Source organism: Suncus etruscus, chromosome 4, assembly GCF_024139225.1.
Source record: "Suncus etruscus isolate mSunEtr1 chromosome 4, mSunEtr1.pri.cur, whole genome shotgun sequence".
Taxonomy (NCBI): domain Eukaryota; kingdom Metazoa; phylum Chordata; class Mammalia; order Eulipotyphla; family Soricidae; genus Suncus; species Suncus etruscus.
The window spans coordinates 138,052,128-138,076,276 of NC_064851.1; the positions used below are offsets into that span (position 1 = coordinate 138,052,128).

General features: G+C 44.4%; 1 protein-coding gene across 2 annotated transcripts in view; it reads right to left on the bottom strand.

Moving 5' to 3' along the window:
• Positions 1–21,576, bottom strand: part of PPP2CB (protein phosphatase 2 catalytic subunit beta) — a 41,462-nt gene extending 19,886 nt beyond the window's left edge. The window contains exons 1-2 of one of the 2 annotated variants that reach the window (XM_049772393.1): positions 21,571–21,576; positions 21,374–21,484 (exon numbers count right to left, since the gene is read on the bottom strand). In XM_049772393.1, coding sequence (XP_049628350.1) covers positions 21,374–21,475 — 102 coding nt within the window. In that variant the 5' untranslated portion in view covers positions 21,476–21,484; positions 21,571–21,576. Of the gene's footprint in view, positions 1–21,373; positions 21,521–21,570 lie in introns of those variants that run through there. The other variant, XM_049772392.1, reaches the window with a different exon arrangement.
• Between the last annotated feature and the right edge of the window lie 2,573 nt (positions 21,577–24,149).

Sequence of the window (24,149 nt, forward strand, 5' to 3'; positions counted from 1 at the left end):
AACGGGTGTGGCCCAAAAACCAAGAAAAAAAAAAAAAAAGAATATGCATCACATATTTGACATTTGTTTTCAGATAAGTGAAAGCAAAGTTGTTGAAAAAATAGAAAAACAAAAAATAAAATGAGAAAAAAGTTAAAAAATAGTACAGTAAGAAGCACAATTGTAAAAATTATATCTTCAATTAAGTCATTAATACAGTGGCAGAAGGGTTAAGTAAGCTCTTGTTAGCTCAGATATTACTTTTTTTTTTTTTTTTTGGTTTTTGGGCTACACCCGGCGGTGCTCAGGGGTTACTCCTGGCTGTCTGCTCAGAAATAGCTCCTGGCAGGCACGGGGGACCATATGGGACACCGGGATTTGACCAACCACCTTTGGTCCTGGATCGGCTGCTTGCAAGGCAAACGCTGCTATGCTATCTCTCCGGGTCCCAGACATTATTTTTAAAGTAAGTGACTCAAAGGAGTAGGGGGCAATGCAAAGTTTTATTCCATCAGAGGAGTTCTCTCCAGTGTTTCTAAAATGTTTCTATGGGAGAAAGGGATGAGATAGAGGTAGAGCTCAGGTTCTGCAGGTCAATGAGGCCCTGCTGGATCCTTACCTGGCTGTGCGGTCTTACACTAAAATGGCTGAGTCCAGGGCTGAGAGATAGCACAGTGGTAAGGCGTTTGCCTTGCATGCAGAAGGATAGCAGTTCTAATCCCAGCATCCCATATGGTCCCTGAGCCTGCTGGGGGTGATTTCTGAGCATAGAGCCAGGAGTAACCCCTGAGCACTGCAGGGTGTGACTCAAAAACCAAAATGCAAAAAAAAAAAAAAAAAAAAAGGATAAGTCCAATCGTTTTTTTTTTTTTTGGGGGGGGGGGGGCATACTGGCAGTGCTCACATGGGGATGTCACAGATCAAACCCAGGTAGGCTCTGTGTAAAGCAACCACACTACCTGCTGTACTATCATCCCCAGCTCCATTGTCCACATTTTGAAGGTATGTTTGTTTGACTATATCTAGTAGTGCTCAGGATTGGCTCCTGGATCTCTTCAGGGAAGCACTCTTGGCAGGGTTCAGAGGACCCTATGGGGGACTGGAAATCAAATCCAGGTTGGCTGTGTGCAAGGCAAGCCCTAGAGCCAGAGTGACAGTACAAACAATCTCCCCACCCACCCCCCCCCAAAAAAAAGAAACCAAAACAACTCTACCTGCTGTTTTTATCTTTTCTTGTTTTGGGGGCCATATCCAAACAGTGCTGAGAGGGTTACTTGTGGCTCTGGCGCAGGGATCACTCCTGACTTGAGTGAAAACTATGGGATACCAAGATTGAATCTGAGTTGGGTACCCACCTGCTGTACTATTTTATTACTGCTTCAGTTCCATATTTTTAATATGTGAAATCCCTTTAATTTCTGCAAAATTGTACAGTCAAGTTATACCAAATACTCTCCACAAATGACTTTTCTGCTTTAATTAATCAGGGAAACTTCCTTATTTATGAAAACATAGTATTTCTTTTGCTTAAAATTAATTACAACTATGCAAAGTCTCCCAGAAAATGAGTAGCCTAAGTTCAAATCTTGTAAAATCCTAAAATTTGTATAAATGAAACAACCCAGTGACGCTTGGGTTACTCTTGGCTATGCCCTCAGAAATCGATCCTGACTTGGTGGGCCATATGGGACATTGGGGATTGAGACCAGATCTGTCCTGGGTCAGGCCGCTTGCAAGACAAACGCCCTACCACTGCACCATTGCTTGGCCCCTAAAGACTTTTTAACTGGGACACTTAGAAATATATATATATATATATTCTTTTTTTTTTTTTTTTTTTTTTGGTCACACCAACAATGTTCAGGGTTACTCCTGGCTCTGCACTCAGAAATCACTCTTGGCAGGCTAGGAGGACCAATTGGGATGCCAGGATTCAAACCACTGGATTGGCTGCTTGCAGGGCAAATGCCCCACCACTGTGTTATCTCTCTGGCCCCAGAAATAATTGCTTAGTGTGATTCCTTAGAGGGAAGTGGACCTGGTGAAGGGATCAGTGTCCAAAACATTGTATGTCTGAAACTCAATGCTAAATAACTTTGTAGTGACTAAATTAAGAAAAGAAAAACCCTTGATTAGGGCACAAATGTGTATTCCTTCAGCTGTCCTTAGCTGTGTGGAAAAAATGTATTTTTCTAACATATGCTTTATTACATATACACATAGTATACACATTATATATATTACACAATACTAACAAGTTACTATAACATATTACTGGAATTGTCATAACTGGCAATCCTTGGAGTAGAACATGCCACATGCAAAACCAACTCCCCATTTGCACTTTTTCCAGTGTCCTGAAATTGTTTTTTTTCTGGGATTGGGAAGAGAGAAGCTGTGTTTTTTTTTTTTTTTTTCTCTTATGAAAAAAGATGCCTGGCTTATCTTGTACACAGCCAACCCACATCAATCCCTGACTCTATGTATGGCCAGGAATGATCTTGAGTAGAGGGTCTAGGAATAAGCTTTGAGCACTGCCAGACATGGCCTAAAACCAAAATGAGAGGAGAGGGAGAAGAGGGATGAAGAAAAAGAGGGAGATAGAAGGAGAGGAGGGGGGGAAGTGAAAAGGAAATGGAGAGGGGAGAGAAGGGTGGGAGGGAGAGGAGCCCAAACAAACAAAAGAAATAAGCCACCTATGTATACAGAGACTAAGACCCTTGTGTTATACGCAGCAGACTGGAGTTCAGAGGTCGAGCACACTAAGCTAAGTACAAAACCAGGACAGCCCCTGAGAACTTCTGGTTAAGTCCAAAAAACAGAAAAGAATGAAAGGGATAAAAAAAAAAAAAAGGAAAGGAGAAGAGGGCTAGAATAATACAAATGGGTAGGGTGCTAGCCTTGCATGCAGGTTCCACCCCCAGCACCACCAGTTGTGGCCCTCCAAAACAAAAAAATAAAGAAAATGAAAGAAAAAGAAGAAAGGAATGGTGTCATTTTTCATGAGGAAGCAAGGTAGCAGACTTTCTACGTAGGCTCTGAGTAAACAGAACTGCCAATTCATGATGACAAAATGCTAATACATCTCTAGATACGTTATCTGGTTATCTGGTTCTCAGTTACCTAAATGGCAGAAAGGACAAAGGGCACATGCCAGCAGTCTATTAGTTTTACAAAGTATTTCCAGAAGTCTCATATAAATGTCTGTGCTGTATCTCTTATCAGCTGACACAAGCTTTCTCCATCGCTAAAGCCAACCATGGAATGTGGCCCAATCCCAGTTAGAAGGGAATTTATTATCAAGCAACTCATGTTCAGGGGAAGCAAAAAGACTTCAGAAACACACATAATAAGTAAAACATTTTAAAAACCAAAATTTAGGGGCGAGAAAGAGCACAGCGGTAGGGCGTTTGCCTTGCATGCAACCGATCTAGGACAGATGTGGTTTGAATCCCAGCATCCCATATAGTCCCCTGTGCCTGCCAAGAGAGATTTTCTGAGTGCAGAGCCAGGAGGAACCACTGAGTGCCAACCGGGTGTGATCCAAAAACAAAAAACAGAAAACAAATTTAAACCCTGTCATAGTTTCTCATTTGGGGAGGGGGTTATACTGGGCAGTGCTCAGGTGTTACTCCTGACTCTGAGCTCAGAAATTATTCCAAATTTTTGTTCAGAAGAAAAGAATCACGACTAAAAAGCACATTCTAAACCAAAGTCTTCTATTAAAAACAAAACAAATCATTAGGCTGATGGCGCCAACTCTAAAAAGAAAAGCTGCTTCACATATGACTACATCATTAGTAACTACTTTCTTTTTCTTTTTAGGCCACACCCAGTGATGTTCAAGGGTTACTCCAAGCCATGAGCTCAGAAATTGCTATTGGCTTGGGGGATCATACGGGAAGCTGGAGATTGAACCGAGGTCCTGGATCAGCCACCTTACCACTGCACTATCGCTTGGCCTACCATTCACTACTTTTCTATCTGAATGTGTGTGTGGTCTGGAGGCCACACCAGAAAGTGTTTTGGCAATCATGTAGTACTCAAATCAGGGCTCATTGCATTTCAAATAAGCGCCTTAACCCCTGAATCAGGCAAATGCTCATTTGACCTGGGCATCACATATGGTCCTGGTCTCCTGTTGCCAGGGCCTCCTTCCAAATTCCTTTTCTTTAAATATAGAATTAAAGACAGAAGCCAGAGAAATAGTTTAGGGTAAGATATTTGCCTTGCACTTGGCCAACCCTGGGTTTGATCTCCGGGACCCAGAACGGTCTTCCAAAACTGTCAGGTGTGGTCTAAACCTCAAAATAAAATAAAATCATTTAAAGAAGATAACCAAAAAGACAGATGGCTCAAAAAGCTGAGAGCAAGCTTTGCATGTGGAGTGCCTAGTTTGATCCCTCCACTCCACTGTCCCTGAGCACCACTAGGTGTTTCAAAATGTAAATAATATCCCATACCATTGTACTTTTTGTTTATTTGTTTTGGAGGCTACTCATGGCTCTGTGTTTGTAGGATTAAGTGACTCCAGGAACTAAATTCAGGGTCTTACATAGACAAAGATAATGCTTTCCACCTAGTCTCATCTCCCCATAACTGCTCTTCTATGGGGGAAAGGGGTACCTGGTGATGCTGAGGAGTTTCTGGTTCTGAGCTCAGGATTTACTCATGGTAGGCTCAGGGGGACCATACAGGATGCCCAGAGATTGAACCCAGGGTTGGCAACATAAAAGGCAAGTGTTCTACTTGCTGGTCTCATTATGGCCCTCCCCTCAGTTGTTCTTTAAAGAATAAATGACTACACTGTCATATTGGCACATAGGGGAGAGTATGTTTCTATCTCAATGTGTTACATGCACAGGAGTTGTAGATATATGCCCAAGAACTACTGTATGTTAGGCCAATGTGAGCCATCCTGTTTGCCTACATTTGTCCTCCCTGATATTTCTAATGACTAGAATTATATAATCACCCCATCTACAGTCAGATTCCTGGATCACCAAGTAATGATTAAAGATCATGTTGGGCCCGAAGAGGCAGCCGATCCAGGACCAAAGGTGATTGGTTCAAATCCCGGTGTCCCATATGGTCCCCCGTGCCTGCCAGGAGCTATTTCTGAGCAGACAGCCAGGAGTAACACCTGAAGCACTGCCGGGTGTGGCCCAAAAGACCAAAAACCAAAAAAAAAAAGATCATGTTGACTTGCCTTCAGTGAAAAATCTGCTGTGCCTGCACAGTGTAGAATATAAAGGCTCCCCTGAGGTTTTGATGGCCAATGTAAAGCTCTTTTATGTCAGAGGAAGTGACTCTCCCCAGCTGATTATCAGCACCCAGGACAGGTACACAACTGCATGAGGACAACAGGGATTTGGAACAACACATGTAAAACTAGGCTAGCAAGGAGCGCATTAGAGATTCTCGGCTTGAGACCTGTAAATGGGGAGTTGGTTAGTGTAGGATTTCTTTTTCTAGCATGCATCTAAATTCCAGATGATAAGAAAAGCCCACGTTCAATCATTTATCCAGTTAATTGAGACAAAATCTTTCCCAGATCCAAGGTCCCAGATCAGCTGCATGCAAGGCAACCTCTATTTTTTATTTTTATTTTTTGGCCACACCACAGCAGTGCTTGAGGGGTTCCTCCTGGCTCTGTGCTCAGAAATTGCTCCTGGCGAGGCTCAAGAGGGACATATGGGATTGACGGTAATCAAACAGGGATCTGTCCTGGGTTGGTTGTATGCAAGGCAAATGCCCTACTGCTGAGGCTATGGCTCTGGCCCTAGAAATATTTAAAGGGGGGACGTCCAGATCACCTTTGGGCCCCAGAGTATAGGGAGAAGGGCAGAGAAGGAAGGAAATCAAAGGATGGTGGTGGTGATAGGAAGAGAGATGGGAAGCAACAGGGAGCAGGGCTCAAGGGGATCTGAGTACATAGGTGGTTGTAGAGGAGTGACAGACCTCATATCCAAACCACAGTCAGGTAACACTCTAAACAAGAGATTCCAACTTCAGAAGCCAAACTTAGAAAAATGCTCGTCAAGGGTGGCAGGCTAGGGATTGGGGGCTTGGGGTATAGCGGGAGGGAATCTGGAGAGACACTGGTGAAGGGACTGATGTTGGACTTAAGCGTGTCTGAAAGTCCAACTATAAATGACTTCAAAAGGTAACCTCGGGCCCGGAGAGATAGCACAGCGGCGTTTGCCTTGCAAGCAGCCGATCCAGGACCAAAGGTGGTTGGTTCAAAATCCCAGTGTTCCATATGGTCCCCCGTGCCTGCCAGGAGCTATTTCTGAGCAGACAGCCAGGAGTAACCCCTGAGCACCACTGGGTGTGACCCCCCCCCAAAAAAAAGGTAACCTCTATTCTTGCTGTTATAAAATCAAAATCAGGAAGAGAAAAAAAAAATAAAGCTTTGTGATGATATCCAAATGTCATAGAATGAACAATATATATATTTTTTCCACTACCCAGGTTTTAGGAATGTGAACTATGTAAATATACTGAAGTACTCTAACCCCCCTTGGACCAGGTGACACTGTATTATTGTCCAAGGCTGGAGGTACATTATTACTATTACTGGCACACAGGTTGGTGGACTACAGGGGGTGTTAGGGACTGAACCCAGATCATCAGCATGCAAGTCATAGGCTCTCTTCCTGCTGTACTATCCACTCTGGCTCTCAAAGACACTTAATTTCTGGTTGTTATACATGGAAACAAACAGCATTTCAAATCAAGATTATATGTGAAACATCAAACTGTTAAATTTAGTAAGAATCAGGTATTTGCACAGACTATGTTAAATAATTCTATTTAAAAAATGAAGATTTTGCAAGCAGCTGATCCAGGACCAAAGGTGGTTGGTTCGAATCCCGGTGTCCCATATGGTCCCCCGTACCTGCCAGGAGCTGTTTCTGAGCAGACAGCCAGGAGTAACCCCTGAGCACCGCTGAGTGTGGCCCAAAAACAAAAAAAAAAAAAAAAAGAAGAAGATTTTAAGCCTATGAACCCATTTTACTTGATTTCGACTATTTTTTGGGTCACACCCAGCAGTTCTCAGGGGTTACTCCTAGCTCTATGCTCAGAAATCATTCCTGGCAAGCTCAGGGGACTAAACGGGATGCCAAGATTCGAACCACCATCCTTCTGCATGCAAGGCAAATGCCCTACCTCCAAGCTATTTCTCCCACCCCATAGTGGTTGTAAAGAAATGGAGAGGGGAGAATAGAATGGTTGTTAATGAGTACATGGCATCTTAGGGGGGGGTGATGATTTAGTGGAAACTATCGCTGTAAAACTTTGAGTACAATAGAACCACTTATCATCACTCTTAAACTAACAACTTTTATAGTATCTGAATTTTACCTTTAAAAAATTACGAGTAGGGGCCGGAGAGATAGCATGGAGGTAAGGCATTTACCTTTCATGCAGAAGGTCATCGGTTTGAATCCCGGCATCCCATATGGTCCCCTGTGCATGCCAGGAGCAATTTCTGAGCACGGAGCCAGGAAAAACCCCTGAGCACTGCCGGTGTGACCCAAAAACCACAAAAAAAAAAAAAAAAAAAAATTACGAGTAAAACTCAGAACCAAATTGGATGAAGAAATAGTGCTGTAGTCTAACAGAATCAAAACACAACTATCAGCTGGAGAGACAACCCCAGAAGCTGGAAGATGTACAAGCCTGGCATGTGGGAGGTCAGGTTAAATCCATGGCACCAGCTCCCAGAGCACTGCCTCCGGGTGTGCCTGAAAACAGCAGCATTAGGAATATAATTATCCAGTTCAGGGGCTGAAGAGAGAGCACAGCGGTAGGTGTTTGCCTTGTACACAGCCGACTTAGGACAGTGGTTCAAATCCTCCCGGCATCCCATAGTCTCCTGAACCTGCCAGAGGCGATTTCTGAATGCAGAGCCAGGATTAACCCCCTTAGCTCCGCCAGGTGTGACCCAAAAACCAAACCAAAACCAAAAAAACCAAAACCAATAATTATCTAGTTCAATCACTTTCCTTTAATAGATGAAATTTTCACATTACACAGTACTGTATGTATTCATTCTATTATCACAGTTTAGTAAAAAAAAAAAAACAACAAGGTTTACAGTAACAGGGCTCAAAATTTAAATTACAACAGTATATTTACTAAAAATAATTACATATAGTTGGAGCAATAATACAGTGGGTAAGGCACTTAGCATGCATGCAGCACACCCGAGTTTACTCCCTGACACTCTATATGGTCCTCTGAGCCCACCAGGAATTACCTGAGCCCACTAGGAGTTACCTCTGAGCATTGCCAGAGATAAAATGCCAAACCAAAACAAAATTATATACAGCAAAAATGTTTATGTCAATATAAAATCATCATAGGTAAACAAGAAGTGCAGCATTAAGACCAATGACCAATCATGACTTCTTTCAATTTATTTTTTTTTTATTTTTGGCCTAGTTTGTTTGGTTTTGAAGCCACATCCAGCAATTCAGGGGTCATTTCTTTTTTTTTTTTGGTTTTTGGGCCACACCCTGTGATGCTCAGGGGTTACTCCTGGCTATGCGCTCAGAAGTTGCTCCTGGCTTCTTGGGGGACCATATGGGACGCCGGGGGATCGAACCGTGATCTGTCCTAGGCTAGCGCAGGCACCTTACCTCCAGCGCCACCGCCCGGCCCCTCAGGGGTCATTTCTGATGGTGCTTGGGGCACTACATGCAATGCTGGGATCAAACTAACTTCAAACTAACTCCAGTCACATGCAAGGCAAGCACCTTAACTGCTCTGGCCTTCTGACAGATTTTGTTTGTTTTCTTACTCTTGGCTTTATACTCAAGGAATCACGCCTGAAATGACTCAGGGGAACCATAAAAAATTGAACCTGAATTGGCCACACGCAAGACAAGTGTCTTCCATGGTAGTATCTCTCTAGCTCCTTTCTTTGACAGATTTTTGGTTATAGCACATCTGTTATTAGGTTCACACCCACATAGCATCTGTACTATCTACTAATTTTCAGTAATATGCTCCTGTGACATTTTATAAAAACAGATACCACAGCAGGGAAAACAGCTCAACTGGGCACATACTTTGTATTCAAGAGGCCCAGGTTCAATCCCCAGAACCACCAGATACACACTAGAAACAACCCTTTCAGCACAGACCCAAGTAGCTCCTCATTATGCTGTGTGTCGCCCCCAAACCATTAAAAAGAAATATACTCGAAGAGGGATTTGGTATGGAGAGTAAGAAATTGGCTTTTAATTCTGATCTGGGTTTAATCCGATATAGTCCCCTGAGCACCACCAGGAGTAACATGGAACTCTGCACAATGTGGCCTCAAGACAAAACAAAACAAAACAAAAAAACAAAAATTGCTCAACAATGATATTACAGCTCAGGAATGAAAAGTGTTAATACTGGAAAAGGAATTCAAGTCAGGAGCATACAGAATATAGAGCTGACTGGGATTGCTGACACAGCTGTCATTTAAAGAAAATCTGAGCGCAGGGCCAGGAAATACTGAATAATATAAATGAATAAGCACATTTATCAACATAATGAAGAAAATGGTTGTGACGAAAAGGATAAAGATATTCCAGAGGAAGCAATGTTGGCAAAAAAAATTTATCTATGAAACTCATAGTCACTTTATGACATTGAAAGCACACACACTTAAAAATAAGTTGGAAGCTTTTATACCACAACTCTATCTAGTTTCAGAATTTCAATATATTCCACAAAGTAGGATTTTTCAATATACAATCTGAAATGACTGCATCAGAATACCAATGACACTCTTTAAAATTGCAGTCACTGGTCAGGAAGATAGCTCAAAGAGCTGGAGTCATGCTTTGCATGCTGAACCCTTCTTTGGCACAGCTTGGTCCGGGGAGTGACATGCCAAAATGCTGAGCCAGAAACACTGCCCACCCCCACCCCAGCACCATCAGGGTGTGGTCCAAAAAAGCACCAACCAAAAAAAGAAAAGGAGGGTAATGTGACCATCCTAGGTTCACGCCCCCCCCCCCCCAGCATCACCTGACTGCAAAGTCTGAGTAGTAAGACACCTTCAGCCTGGATGACAGAACATGCATGACTGAGAATGGCTGCTGGCTTTCTGAGCACCACTTTCAAAGATCGAATGAAAAGAAGTCAAAAATTTTTATAGTGATGGCACAGCGGTGGGGCATTTGCCTTGCTCTTAGCTGACCCAGGACTGACCAAGGTTCCATCCCACATAGTCTCCAAGCCAGGAGCGATTTCTGAGCGCATAGCCAGGAGTAACCCCTGAACGTTACTGGGTGTGCCCAAAATACTTTTTTTTTTTTTGGTTTTTGGGCCACACTGGGCAGTGCTCAGGGGTTACTCCTGGCTAACTGCTCAGAAATAGCTTCTGGCAGGTACAGGGGACCATAAGGGACACCGGGATTCAAACCGACCACCTTAGGTGCTGGGTCGGCTGCTTGCAAGGCAAACACCGCTGTGCTATCTCTCCGCCCCCCCCCCCCAAATTATTTTAAGTAGTAGTCTCTAAGAGGTATTTATTTAGAGGGGTCTGAGCAGTGCTCAAACGTTATTCATAGCTAAGTGCTTCAGGAATTAAGAGGTGGTGAATCATGTGGTATGGGATACAACTATCTTCCCAGCACAAATATTCAATAAAATAGATTTTCAATGCAGATTCTAGGATGTGGCTCAAGTGATAAGACAGATACCCTGCAAATGCGAGACCCTGGTTCAATCCCTGGTATCATGAAGCCTGCCCTCTTCACAAGCAACACTAAAGTGAAGTGGCCTCCATACAGCAACAACCACACACACACACACATACACACACACAAAACAACCCAATAACTCAGACCTGACTAACACATAATTATCTTCTCAGATGCATTCAATAAATCTGCATTTTATTTATGCTTTGGGGGCCACACTCAGCAGTGCTCAGGCCTTAAGTACTGACCAGGAACCTAAATTTTGGGGTTTTGCTTTCCAATAATTTACACACACACACACACACACACACACACACACACACACACAACTACAGAAAAATGCTAAAAGATATGGAAAGAAATTTAAGCATCTAAAACTGGCTAACTGGGAGGGGGGCAGAGAGATAATATGAAATTCAAGTTTGGAAAGGCCTAACAGGAAATGTCAGACACAACATCTGGCCACTAACAAAAGAGGGCCCTATGGGACTCAAGGGCAGCTTTTTGACCAAAGTGACTTTTGTGCAAATGTGAGGCCACATTTTGAACCTCTGACGCCACCTACATGTGCTGACAGTGGTTCTGGTTGCTCTACTTTCTGGAAACCGGAGTGTGCGCTCAGGCACACAGCCAGGTGTGCACAAACACTGCCGTTGAAGTCTGTGACTGTGGTACATTAGAGCACCCCAGTAAGACAGCCAGAATGCAAAGAGCTTGACAATTAAAGGTGCACTCTCCCTGGGACACAGCACAGACAAGCAACTCCATATTTGTGAAACACCAACAAAGGGAAGGTGAAAGAATACAAAGGGTCTTTTCACAAAAGGGCAAAAGAACAATGGAAGTTCTTTATAAAACATGTTGTCATCCTTCAGAGCCTGAATTTTAAACAGATTCAGGCATTGGGGGACTCCTATTCAGCAATTCCTGCTCAACTTTAGGCCTTCTCTCAGCCTTGGGGGCTTTTCCAGAATCTCTTCCCAGGAAGTTTCAAGGCTTTTCCAATTCATATGTGGGCTTCTTCTGGAGTCCCCTTTTCTTTTCTTTTTTGTTTTTGGGCCACACCCGTTTGACACTCATGGGTTACTCCTGGCTATGCCCACAGAAATCGCTCCTGGCTTGGAGGACCATATAGGACACGGGGGGGGGGGGAATAGAACCACGGTCTGTCCTACACTAGCGCTTGCAAGGCAGACACCTTACTTCTAGCGCCACCTTCCCGGTCCCTGGAGTCCCCTTTTCTAACAAGACTCCCTGGTGTGAGTAAACAGGCAAATTTCTTTTATATCCCAAAAATCAAGCATGACTACTGGCCTCAAATCATTTCTCTGCATCTCATGGGTCTTGATTCCTATTATCTTGCATTCAGTACAACTAACACAGAATAAATGAAGTAAATTCCACATGGTAGCCATGACAGCTACAGTGCTTCAATTGGTCTGTTATTATTATTACTATTACTTCTGGTTTTAGAGTCAGACCTGGCTGCTCTTTTTTTTTTTGGTTTTTGGGCCACACCCGGTGACGCCTTCAGGAGTTACTCTGAGCCAGTAGTCGGCAACCTTTTCTTTCAACTGAGCCAAATCTTGCCAAAACCACGATTGAAATTTATTTTGAGAGCCACACAGGGCGCGCACTGACAGAGGCTAGGAGCAGAGTCCTGACTCCTGGAGCGGCCTCCCGGCACACAGAAGAGCCAAAGTAAAAGTGTAGAGCCACATGTGGCTCGCGAGCTGCAGGTTGCTGACCACTGCTCTGAGCTATGTGCTCAAGAAATCGCTCCTGGCTTGGGAGACAATATGGATGCCTGGAATCAGACAAATCGAAGTCAGTCCTGGATCAGCTGCATGCAAGGCAAATGCCTTACCACTGCACTATCGCTGACCCCTGACCTGGCTGTTCTTGATTTACCACTGGCTCTGCACAGGCAGGACTTGGGAGGGCCATATGGAATGCCGGGGAACAAATTCAGGTTGGACAAGTGCAAGGCAAATAAGTCATAGTATTACTGCTGCAACCCTGATCTGTTACCTTTTTTTTTTTTTAACCACAGTACACATTTGTCTGTTAAGATTCAAACTATTAAAGTTTGTCAGGTAGTTTTTACTTGATCATCCTAAATAATTGCATGAGTTTTCTTTTCTTTTCTTTTTTTTTTGGTTTTTGGGCCACACCCGGCGGTGCTCAGGGGTTACTCCTGGCTGTCTGCTCAGAAATAGCTCCTGGCAGGCACCGGGGACCATATAGACACTGGGATTTGAACTAACCACCTTAGGTCCTGAACCGGCTGCTTACAAGGCAAATGCCGCTGTGCTATCTCTCCGGGCCCAAGAGTTTTCTAAATGTAGCTTCACCAGTCATGATCAGCAAGGCTCATTTAAAAAATATGACATATATATTTTTGGCCACACCTGGCAAGGGACCAGACACTACTGGGAATTGGACCTAGGCCCCCTACACTTAAAATATGCATTTGGCCTATTTTATTTAAAACTTCATTGATTAAAACAAACAAAAAAATAAAACTTCAATGATTGATTGGTTTTTGGGCCATACCCAACAGTACCCAGGGTTACTCCTGGCTCTGCACTCAGAAATCGCCCCTGGGAAACTGGGGGACCATATAGGATAGAACCGGGTCCCTTCTGATTGACCACATGAAAGGCAAATGCCCCACCACTGTGCTATCTTCCAGATCCGCATTTGACCTATTGAGCCCTATTTCCGGACACTCCTTGAGTTCTAATAACTAGTTTATTAATATTCTCTTCTTTGGCTTTTGGGTCACATCAGGCAGTGCTTAGTGTACCATGCAGTGCCAGGGCCTGAAACTGGGATTCCCACAGGCAAAGTATGCACTTCTTAGCCCATTTTTCTCTACTATTTCTTTGGGAAGTACGTTTATGTTTTTGTTGTTTTGATCACAATGAAAGTGCTCAGGGATCACTCTTGGCTGTGCCTAGAGGACTATATATGTAGAACCTGGAGAATCATGTGGTACCAAGGATAAAACCAGGGTCAGCCACGTATAAAACTCAGAAAATAAATAGGGTTCATATATCTAAAATAGTGATGACTTTGTCTTTTATTATGTAGTTGTGAACTGTAGCTGTGAACAAGGTGCTATGTGGGGCCAGGATTGAACTCAGGGCCTTAAACACACACTAATTTATATGCACTGCCATTTAGATCAACTTTATTTTTAATACCTAACATTTTAATTTCCTTTTTATCAAAAGATTTTATTCACCTTTCTCTTCTTAGCATTTGTCCTGAAGACTGTGGAAGAAAACATATATATCTGCTACAAGTAAAACTAATTCATAGGCTAGAAAAATTACTATGTAAATATTTTCATTTTATCTACTGATAAAAATTTTTTTGGGGGGAGGAGCAACCCTTATGTGGTGCTGGGTATTGAATCAGGGTCTACTATGTGTAAGGCAAATATCTTAACCCATGCACTATCTCTCTAGTCCAAGATAATTTTTTGGAGGGTGGGGGGGCACACCCAGCGGCACTCCGGCACCTGGCTCTGTGCTCAAAATCCTCTTGGCAGGCTCAGGGGACCATATGGGATACTGGGAATTGAACCCAGGTCTTTTCTGGGTCGGCTGCATGCAAGGCGAACACACTACTGCTGTGCTAGCTCTCCAGCCCTGCCCCCCAGGATAATTTTTTTTTAACGTATATATTTGGTTGATAAATAATGAAGTGATCTCAAAGAGCTTTTCTACTCATTAGCTAGCCCATGCTAGTCTGGTTTAGTTTCTACCTGTCTGCTAAATAAGGACAGAGGGAATTACTAAGTACTATTAATAGTAAAAAGCTGGCTTAAAAGCGTGGGAAACAACCATCTGTTTATCAGAATACGGCTTGAGCTTCATATTTTACTATAATCAGAAATTTTGGGGCCATACCCAGCGATACATAGTAGCTTCTCCTGGTCCTGGGCAGAGGAGGTGCTCTGAAGGTACTAGGTGAGAAATTCACCTGTGATGAACCTGGGTCTTCTGCATGCAATGTATACGCTGAACGTTTTCAGTTATCACACTGATTCAAGACTTTTTGTTTTGTTTTGCTTTTTGAGCCACACCTGGTGACACTCAGGGGTTTACTCCTGGCTACATGCTCAGAAATTGCTACTGATTTGGGGACCACAAGGGACACCAGGGATTGAACCCAGGTCCATCCTGGGTCAGCTGTGTGCAAGGCAAATGCCTTACCACCGAGCTATTGCTCTGGCCCCTGATTTAAGACTTTTTTATTTTGAATTTTGGACCACATCCAGCAGCACTTAGGGGTTATTCCTTGCTCTATGCTCAGAAATCAGTTCTGGCAAGCTTGGGATGCCAGGGATTGAACTGACTGGCAAACTCCCTCCTGGCTGTGTTATCTCCCTGGCTCTCAAAACTTATTTTTCTGGGTCATTCTATCAAAAAAAAATTTTTTTTACAAGAGGGGCTGGAGAAAGCACAGCTAACAAGGTGTTTGCTTAGTACATGAATGATCTGGTTTAATTCCCGCTAAGAGTAACTCCTGAGCACAAAGCCAGGAGTAAGCACTAACTAAGGCTTAGCTTTGCAGGGTGTGGGCCAAAGACAAAGCAAATCCAAAAGATCTTTCACAGAGCTCACACCAATCAATTATTCATTTGTACCAGGTTCTCATTTTCATTAAGATGGCTTTAGGCGTTCAAGAATTTGAGAACGTTATTTACTACTAATGAAATACCATCTGCAGAACAGAGCTTTTATCATGGTGGGAGAACTGACGGAGTACGATGGAGGGGACATTGGTGGAGTGTGGTATGGAACACTGTGCATGAAATCATATTAACAGTACTGCAAACCACAGTGCCTAAATTACATAATAATAAAAACGATATTCTAAAGCCATTTCTACTATTTCAAGGCTGAGGCTAAGATGAAGAAATAGATGTATTCTTGTAAACAAACCTCATTTTTTAAAGCAAGATTTTGTAATAATCAGAATATAACAATCTGCTCACATACAAACAAGCTAAATTTTCCTTTCTACTTGAGAGTCCTTCATAAAGTTCTTTCATGTACAATTGTTCATGTCAAAGAACCTAATTTTTTTTTACTCTTCTGAGACTCTACCAAGAGTTAAAAATAATAGTTCTAGTCACAGAATGTCCTGAACAGGGACAGACTGGCTCTTGAGACACACAATCTTTAGGATGGCAGAGCTACTGCTGGGGCAGGAATGACTTGCAGAAGAGATCTCTCTCCACATAAGCAGAGTCAAATTCACAGTTTAAAAAGCTGGACTACTAATTTAAGTAAATGTCAAGAGACAGAATTCTCAGCAGAGATGACTTATTATTTTATGCAAACAACGTTTCTCAAGATAGAAATTAACCTGAGTCCAGTCCAACTAAGACACATACTCTTTTTTTCGGGATCAGGGACACACATGGCAGGGTGGTATTCTCTCCAGCACTCACGGCCATCTTTTCAATATTCTTTCTAATCAGCATCAGTATGGATGTTTTGGTTTGTTTTTAGGCCGTATCTGGCAATGCTCAAGGGTTACTCTTAACTGCACTCAAGAGTTACTCTGATGGGGCTTGGGGACCAAAAAGGATGCTGGGGATCTAACCTGGGTTGGCTGTGTAAAAGGTAAATGCTCTACCTCCAGCCCCAAAATAGAGAATTTTCTTTTTGCCACTATCTCAAACCAAGACCTTTACCAACCACTGATTTTAGTTGACTTCTTCAATCTCTGTTTGAACAGGAGTTTAATTCTGAGGGAAAAACTATCAACATAATTTAACATTATGTAGAACAGTTCTTTCAAAAGACTCCCCAAAATATCTTATGAAACCAAACAAACAAACCCCCCCCCCTAAAACCTAGGGAGCTGAAAAGATAGTACAGCAGGTAAGGAGTCTGCTTAGCATGAGGTAAATCTGGGTTCAATCTCTAACAACACATATGGTCTCCTGGACAGAGCCAGGAATAAGTCCTGTACACAACCAGTTATGATTCAAAATAAAAAGCAACAAGAACTTAATCACAAAGAATCAAAGATAATTTATATAATCAGGTTTATAGAATTACTTTGTTTTCTCCATATTCTTTCTCTACGCCTTCAATTGGCCTCCCCTTTTACAACAGGGTTATTTCCAGAAAATTTTGGTGAGGGGCTCTCAGGGCCCCTAATAATGCAGCTGTACCTGGAAGCATAAGCCTGAAAACACTTGGTCCAAAAGTCTGAAAGTTCGGTGTGTGGAGGGTCACCAGAGCTATTCCCAGCGGGGACTTGGCAAAAGGGATGCCAAGTACGGGTATTGAGCGCTCAAGGGCTATGCCAGCTTCTATGCTTTGAGGGACCAGATGGTGCCAGGGATCAAATCAACGCCTCTCACATATGAAAATAAGTACCCACTTTTTGAATTATCTCATGCCTGTGCCTATCAATCTTATAAGAAAGGGCAAAGCAAGCATTAAATTGATCAAATGAGGAAGAGTAACTTTACCAAATTGCAAATGATCCCAGTACTCTGTACTTTAGAGAGAAAAGACCACAAAAATAATGGAAGCTGCAGCTTGTCAAAATTATAGTCATAGACAGAGAACATCACAAAGTACATTTACCAGAGAGAAGTCAGAGCCACATTATCTTCTGCAAAAAAAAAAAAAAAAAAAAAAAGTGACAGCAGATTTAAAATGAGATCTAGTAGCTAGCTACTCTTGGTTTCGGTTTTTCTTCATTTAAACACTAAGTGCCTATTTCTTGTTTGGATTTAATATTTACACTAAACCAGGAGATAGCAAATTTTCTGTCTTATATAAAGACAGGTAAGGAAGTTGAAGTCGACTTCAACTTGGGTTTGAAGTCATGCTGACTATCAGAGTTCAGTGTAATCAATGCTAGTATTAAGAAAAAGGAGCTATGGGGCAGGCGGTAGTCTAGCTAGCAGATAAGAAGAACATTTGACTCTCATGCTGCCAACTGGGATTAGAACCCCAGCATTCCACATGATCACCACTTCCCAGATTCCTGAGCCTGCCAGTGCAATTTCTGAGCAGAAAGACTTAGGAGTAAGCTCTTGAGCACTGCCAGGTGTGGACTACAAGCAAACAACAAGAAAAAAAAGCAAAAAGGAGGGATCCCTACTGTAGGAACACAAGATGAAACCAGGGACAAAGGTGTCAAGCAATACAAATACAAGGGGACAGTCACAGCTGCTAGAAGAGAAGAGATGGCAACACGCAGTCCTGCTCACAACAGAGAAAGGGGGACCACTCTTATACATCCCACTGGCAATATCCCCAAAGGAAAAAAAATTTTTTCCACTTGAAAATTTATGTTTAGGGTGAGAGAGAAGACAGCTGCCTTCCTTGTAGTCAACCCTTGTATACAACATATACCCTGAGATGTGCCAGAACTGGCCCCCAAACAAGAAAAAACTTCAAAATTAAAAAAAAAAATTAAAAAAAAAATTTAAAAAATTAAAAAAAAAAAAAGTAGATGCAAGCACTCAAGAAAAGATTGATAAAAATACAGCTTTAGGGGCCGGAGCGGTGGCACGAGTGTAAGGCATATCTGCCTTGTACTTGCTAGCCTAGGACAGGCTGTGGTTCGATCCCCTGGCGTCCCATATGGTCCCCCAAGCCAGGAGCGATTTCTGAGCGAATAGCCAGGAGTAACCGAGTGTCACAACAAACAAACAAATACAGTTTTAATAAACAACTGAGGTTTTAAGAATTGGCAGCCCATTTAGGAGCTTAAGTGACAATCAATACAAGTGCCCGCAAATGAAGGTGTAAACGAGAAAAGTAATGAATACACCATTCTTCAGTAAGAATCCATCTTAAAATTATTAGTCAAAGTAAAAAAAACCAATTTGGCTTGACTTTGTGGGGCTGAAGAGAGCACAGCTGATGGGCACGGGCCTTTGAAATCCCCAGAACCTCATGATCACCTGAGCGCCCCAGAAGTGATTTCTGAGCAAAGAGCTAGGAGTAAGCACTGGGCACCATTGGGTGTAGCTCAAGAACAAACAAACAAAATCAACTATGAACTTCAACTAAAAAAATATCTAATAACAGTGAGGTTACCTGACTCAACTCAATTTCAAAATGTGAATATTCTGGTATTAGTTACTATTTTATTTTCAAATTGAGGAGTGGAAGTGGATGGAGATGGACTTAAATGGTAAAAGCTATCTCCCAAAATTGATGTCAACTTGAAGCAATAAGCAGTTTCAGAAAAGCATTTGCTTGCCAGTCCTACTCAGAGAAATTCTCCTATGTTAATAGTTACTATGTAAAGGCTTTAAGGCACATTACAACGACCTTTTTGTTTGTTTGTTTTTGGGACACACCCGGCAGTGCTCAGGGGTTACTCCTGGCTCTACACTCAGAAATCGCTCCTGGCAGGCTCGGGGGAATATATGGGATGCAGGGATTCGAACCTCGGCAGAAGGACTTTTTAAAAGAAAAAAACTCCCAAGATTTTAAGAAAGTCTTATTCTTCCATCTCTAAACTGAATACTTTTTTTTTTTTTTTTTTTTTTGGTTTTTGGGTCACACCCGGCTGTGCTCAGGAGTTACTCCTGGCTGTCTGCTCAGAAATAGCTCCTGGCAGGCACGGGGGACCATATGGGACACCGGGACTCGAACCAACTACCTTTGGTCCTGGATCGGCTGCTTGCAAGGCAAACACCGCTGTGCTCTCTCCGGGCCCTAAACTGAATACTTTTAAACGTTCTCTCTCAAGAATATTGACAAAGGAATGGAGAGATAGTACAGGAGGCAGGGTACTTGCTTGGCACGTGGCTGACCCGGGTTCAATACAAGACTAATCCCTAAGTATCCCTAGAGCCAGGAGTAACTGAGGCACCAAAATACAAAAAGAAAACCAACCGAACAAAGACAAAAAATTGACAAAAATCTTTCCTATTTTTTTCATCGTATTTTTTTTTTTTTTTTTTTTTGGTTTTTGGGCCACACCCGGCGGTGCTCAGGGGTTACTCCTGGCTGCCTGCTCAGAAATAGCTCCTGGCAGGCATGGGGGACCATATGGGACACCGGGATTTAAACCAACCACCTTTGGTCCTGGATCGGCTGCTTGCAAGGCAAACGCCGCTGTGCTATCTCTTGGGGCCCTTTTCATCCAAATTCGATCAAAAACCTTTTCAGTTCTGGGTTAGAGATGCGGACCAACCCAAAAGCATCAAGGAAGAAAATAGCTTCCTCCTTCCATTATGGAGTTCAAGTGGAGAACATAAAAATGCAGAAAATTGACTGTGTCCAGGTTATAAAAGATCAGAAAAACTCAAGATCTAAATAAACAAGGAGAGGCGGAAGCAGCCAGACAGAGGTCCAGGGGAGAAAGTGGCAAGCGAAGTAAGTGACTGTAGTAAGTTAGTTAACTGAAGTGACGCTCACCCATCATTGACAACTGAAAAGAGTGACAGCACCTGGAGGATGATCCAGTTGAGCTGAAGTAATGAGTACAAAGTTCTTCAGGAAGGATACGTCTTAAAAAAAATGATCGGACCAAGAGAAAACCCAATTCAATTTGCAAGAAAACCAAAACAAAACATATATAGTAGCAATGGAAGGAGACCCCTAAACAGTGCCAAACTTAAAACCCCACGTTTTCTTTTTTTTTGCTTCCCAGAGCCACTCAGAGGGAAACCCCATCACCATCTATGTATTCGACCAAAGGCAACCCCCTACTCTAAAAAAAAAAAAAACTAAATTAAAATAAAAATAATGGGGGGAGGGGAGGAAGGAGAGATAGATAGCACAGCGGTAGGGCACTTTGCTTTCCATGCAAGCAGCCAGCCCAGGACGGACCTGGTTCGATTCCCGGCCTCCCATCCCATGTGATCCCCTAAACCCTGCAAGAAGGGGGATTTCGGAGTTGCAAAGCAGGAGTGATCCCTGAGCATTGCTGGATGTGGACCTTTGAAAAAGCCAATCAATCCATTAATCAATAGTTTTTTTAAATAAAATAAAATAAAAAATCAACCCCTACTTTAAAATTTTTTTAATTAAAATGTAAAAAAAAAGGGCATTTTGCCTTGCATGCATGCAAGCAGCCAGCCTAGGACGGACCTGGTTCGATTCCCGGCATCCCATCCGAGAAGGCCTCCTGAACCTGCCAGAGGGGTGATTTCGGAGTTGCAAAAGCCGGGAGTGAACCCTGAGCACGGCTGGATGTGACCCCCCCCCCAAAAAAATCAATGCATCCATCAATCAAGTTCTTTTTAAATCAACCACAGGCAATAATAAAAGATGAAATGAATTATTTTTGCTTAGCCAAGCTTTTTATAAAAACATTTTACGTGTTGATAAAGATGCATCACATACTTGGCATAACTAGTAATACAGAATGCAACTGTTTCCATGAAAATCAAGATAAGAAATCACAGCCTGCCATCACGCCCAACTTCTCCAACCCCCTCTGGGTCCGACTTGGGGCGCGGGGCCTGGGGCTGGGGGGCCCGACGGCGGCGGGAGGCAGGGAGGGAGGGAGGAGGGAGGGAAAGACCCGCTCAACGCCTGCGACAGAGCGACAGTTCGAGCGAGCGCGGCCGACGGTCGGCCCGGCCCAGCCGCCCAGCCCAGCCCGGCCCGGCCCGGCCCGGCCCGGCCCAGGCCGCCCGCCCGCCCGCCCGCCCGCCCGCCCGCCCGGCCGCTCACCTTCTCGCACAACGTCCGCACTTGATTCTCGTTGAGCTGCTTGCACTCGTTGAGCTGCTCGACCCACTGGTCCAGCTCCTTGGTGAACGCCTTGTCGTCCATGGCGGCGGACGGGCGCCCGCCTCCGCCTCCGCGTGCCCCGGCCCCGCCGCCTCCCGCCCCCCGCCCGGCCCCCGCCCGCCGCCCGCCGCCGCCGCCGCCAGAGCCCGGCGCAGGATCGAGGAGCAGCCGCAGCCGCAGCAGCAGCAGCAGCAGCAGCAGCAGCAGCCGAGCCCCGGAGCGCGCCGCGCCGCGCCGCGCCTCGCCACGCCTCGCAGTGCACGCGCACTTCCGGCCAGACCCCCACCCGCACGCACGCACGCACGCACGCCGCTCGCTCAGGGGTTATTAGGAGGCGCGGCAACGGCGAACGCGGCCGCCCTTTCCTTCAGGGCCCTTCTCTCTCTCTCGCTCTCGCTCTCCTCTCTATCTCCCCTCCCTCCGGGTTTCCGTCATCGCCCCGGCATTTCCGGCGGCAAAAAGGAGCGAGAGGGCGCCTCCGGGATGAGCGGCGCGGTGAAGGACGCAGCGCCCCCAGGCGGCTCGGAGGAATAGACGCTCCGCCTGAGTCTCACTCCCCCCAACACCACCACTTGGAGACACCCACCTCTCTTGCTCTCCTTCCTTGGTACTTTATATCCTTTGCAGCTGGCATCTTGGAGTCCTTCCTTCCTTCCTTCCTTCCTTCCTTCCTTCCTTCCTTCCTTCCTTCCTTCCTTCCTTCCTTCCTTCCTTCCTTCCTTCCTTCCTTCCTTCCTTCCTTCCTTCCTTCCTTCCTTCCTTCCTTCCTTCCCTCCCTCCCTCCCGCCTGCAGAACTTTCTCAAATTCTCTAGAGGAAATTGGGAAGATTGTGCCTGCGTTCCTTCCTTCCTCCCTCCATCCCTTCCTCCCTGCCTCCATCCCTTCCTCCCTCCCTCCATCCCTTCCTCCCTCCCTCCCTCCTTTCCACCTTCCTCCCTCCCTACTTTCCTCCTCCCCTCCCTCCTTCCCTCCTTTCCTCCTTCCTTCTTTCCTTCCTTCCTTCCTCCCTCCCTCCTTTCCTCCTTCCTTCTTTCTTTCCTCCCTCCCTCCTCCCTCCTTTATTTCCTCCTTCCTTCCTCCCTCCTCCCCTTCTTCCTTCCTTTCTTCCTTCCTCCCTCCCTCCTTTCCACCTCCCCTTCCTCCCTCCTTTCCTCCCTCCCTCCCTCCTTCCTTCCTTCCTTCCTTCCTCCCTCCTTTGCTCCTCCCCTTCCTTCCTTCCTTCCTCCCTCCTTTTCTCCTCCCCTTCCTTTCTTCTTTCCTTCCTTCCTCCCTCCCTCCTTTCCTCCTTCCTTCTTTCCTTCCTCCCTCCCTCCTCCCTCCTTTATTTCCTCCTTCCTTCCTCCCTCCTCCCCTTCTTCCTTCCTTCCTTCCTTTCTTCCTTCCTCCCTCCCTCCTTTCCACCTCCCCTTCCTCCCTCCTTTCCTCCCTCCCTCCTTCCTGCCTTCCTTCCTCCCTCCTTTGCTCCTCCCCTTCCTTCCTTCCTTCCTTCCTTCCTTCCTTCCTTTCTTCCTCCCTCCCTCCCTCCTCTCCTTCCTTCCTCCCTCCCTCCCTCCTTCTTCCCTCCCTCCCCCTCCCTCCCTCCCTCCTTCCCTCCTTCCTTCCTTCCTTCCTTCCTTCCTTCCTACCTTCCTTCCTTCCTTCCTTCCTTCCTTCCTTCCTTCCTTCCTTCCTTCCTTCCTTCCTTCCTTCCTTCCTTCCTTCCTTCCTTCCTTCCTTCCTTCCTTCCTTCCTTCCTTCCTTCCCCACATTGTCTACTCAAGAAACTAGCACTTGGCCTATGGGAAACCTGCAGTATGTTTGAGTCCATTACGTGAGCCGTGAGCTGTTTCTAGTTTTCTCTCTGCCACTTTCTAGCTAGCTATGAGCATCAAAACTCTCATGTATTTCTTTTTACTAAGTCAAATGAAAAAAATTCTCTCTTGTTCAGGACTGGTTTAAGAAGTATTCATTGAGTAGAAACATTCTAATAATGTATGCAGTCTCTCTCTTTTTTAAAACCATAATATACCACTAAACCAAATATATACTCTTAGGCCCTTTGAGGTTCGAAGTTTCAGAATGAAGAGAATACCTTAATTACTAGGTATCTTATATATATTTGAAAAAAATTTAAATATAGGAAACACCTGTAACTTTTCTTTTGTTATAAGTGTATAGAAACGACAATTTTATATACATTTGGGGCGACAACTTGCCCAAGATTACATAGATTAATGTTTAATGGAAAGGGCTTTTAGTTGGCACACTGCCAATCCAGGTTGGATACCTGGCACCCATATAATCTCCCGAATCACTCAGAAGTGATCCCTGAGTACAGAGCCGAGGAGTAAGCCGTGAACACTGGGCCCCCAAACAAAATCCCTTCTCTCTCTCTCTCTCTCTCTCTCTCTCTCTCTCTCTCTCTCTCTCTCTCTCTCTCTCTCTCCTGTGTGTCTCTGTCTCTGTCTCTCTCTCTATATCTCTCTGAAGGGGAACAGACCCTTCATGGTTAGGGTTGGGATGATAATACAGCAGGTAGGGATACCTGCCTTGCACACTGACCTGGGTTTGATCATTGGCACCCCTGTTCCTGACCCCCACCAGAAGTAATTTCTGAGTTCAGAGTCAGGAGTAAGCTCTGAGCTCTGCCGAGTGTGGCCCAAATAAATAAAAAAGGACAACAGAAAAAGAACCTTTATGGTTACACTTGGAGGAGTATATGGTGCTCAGGATTAA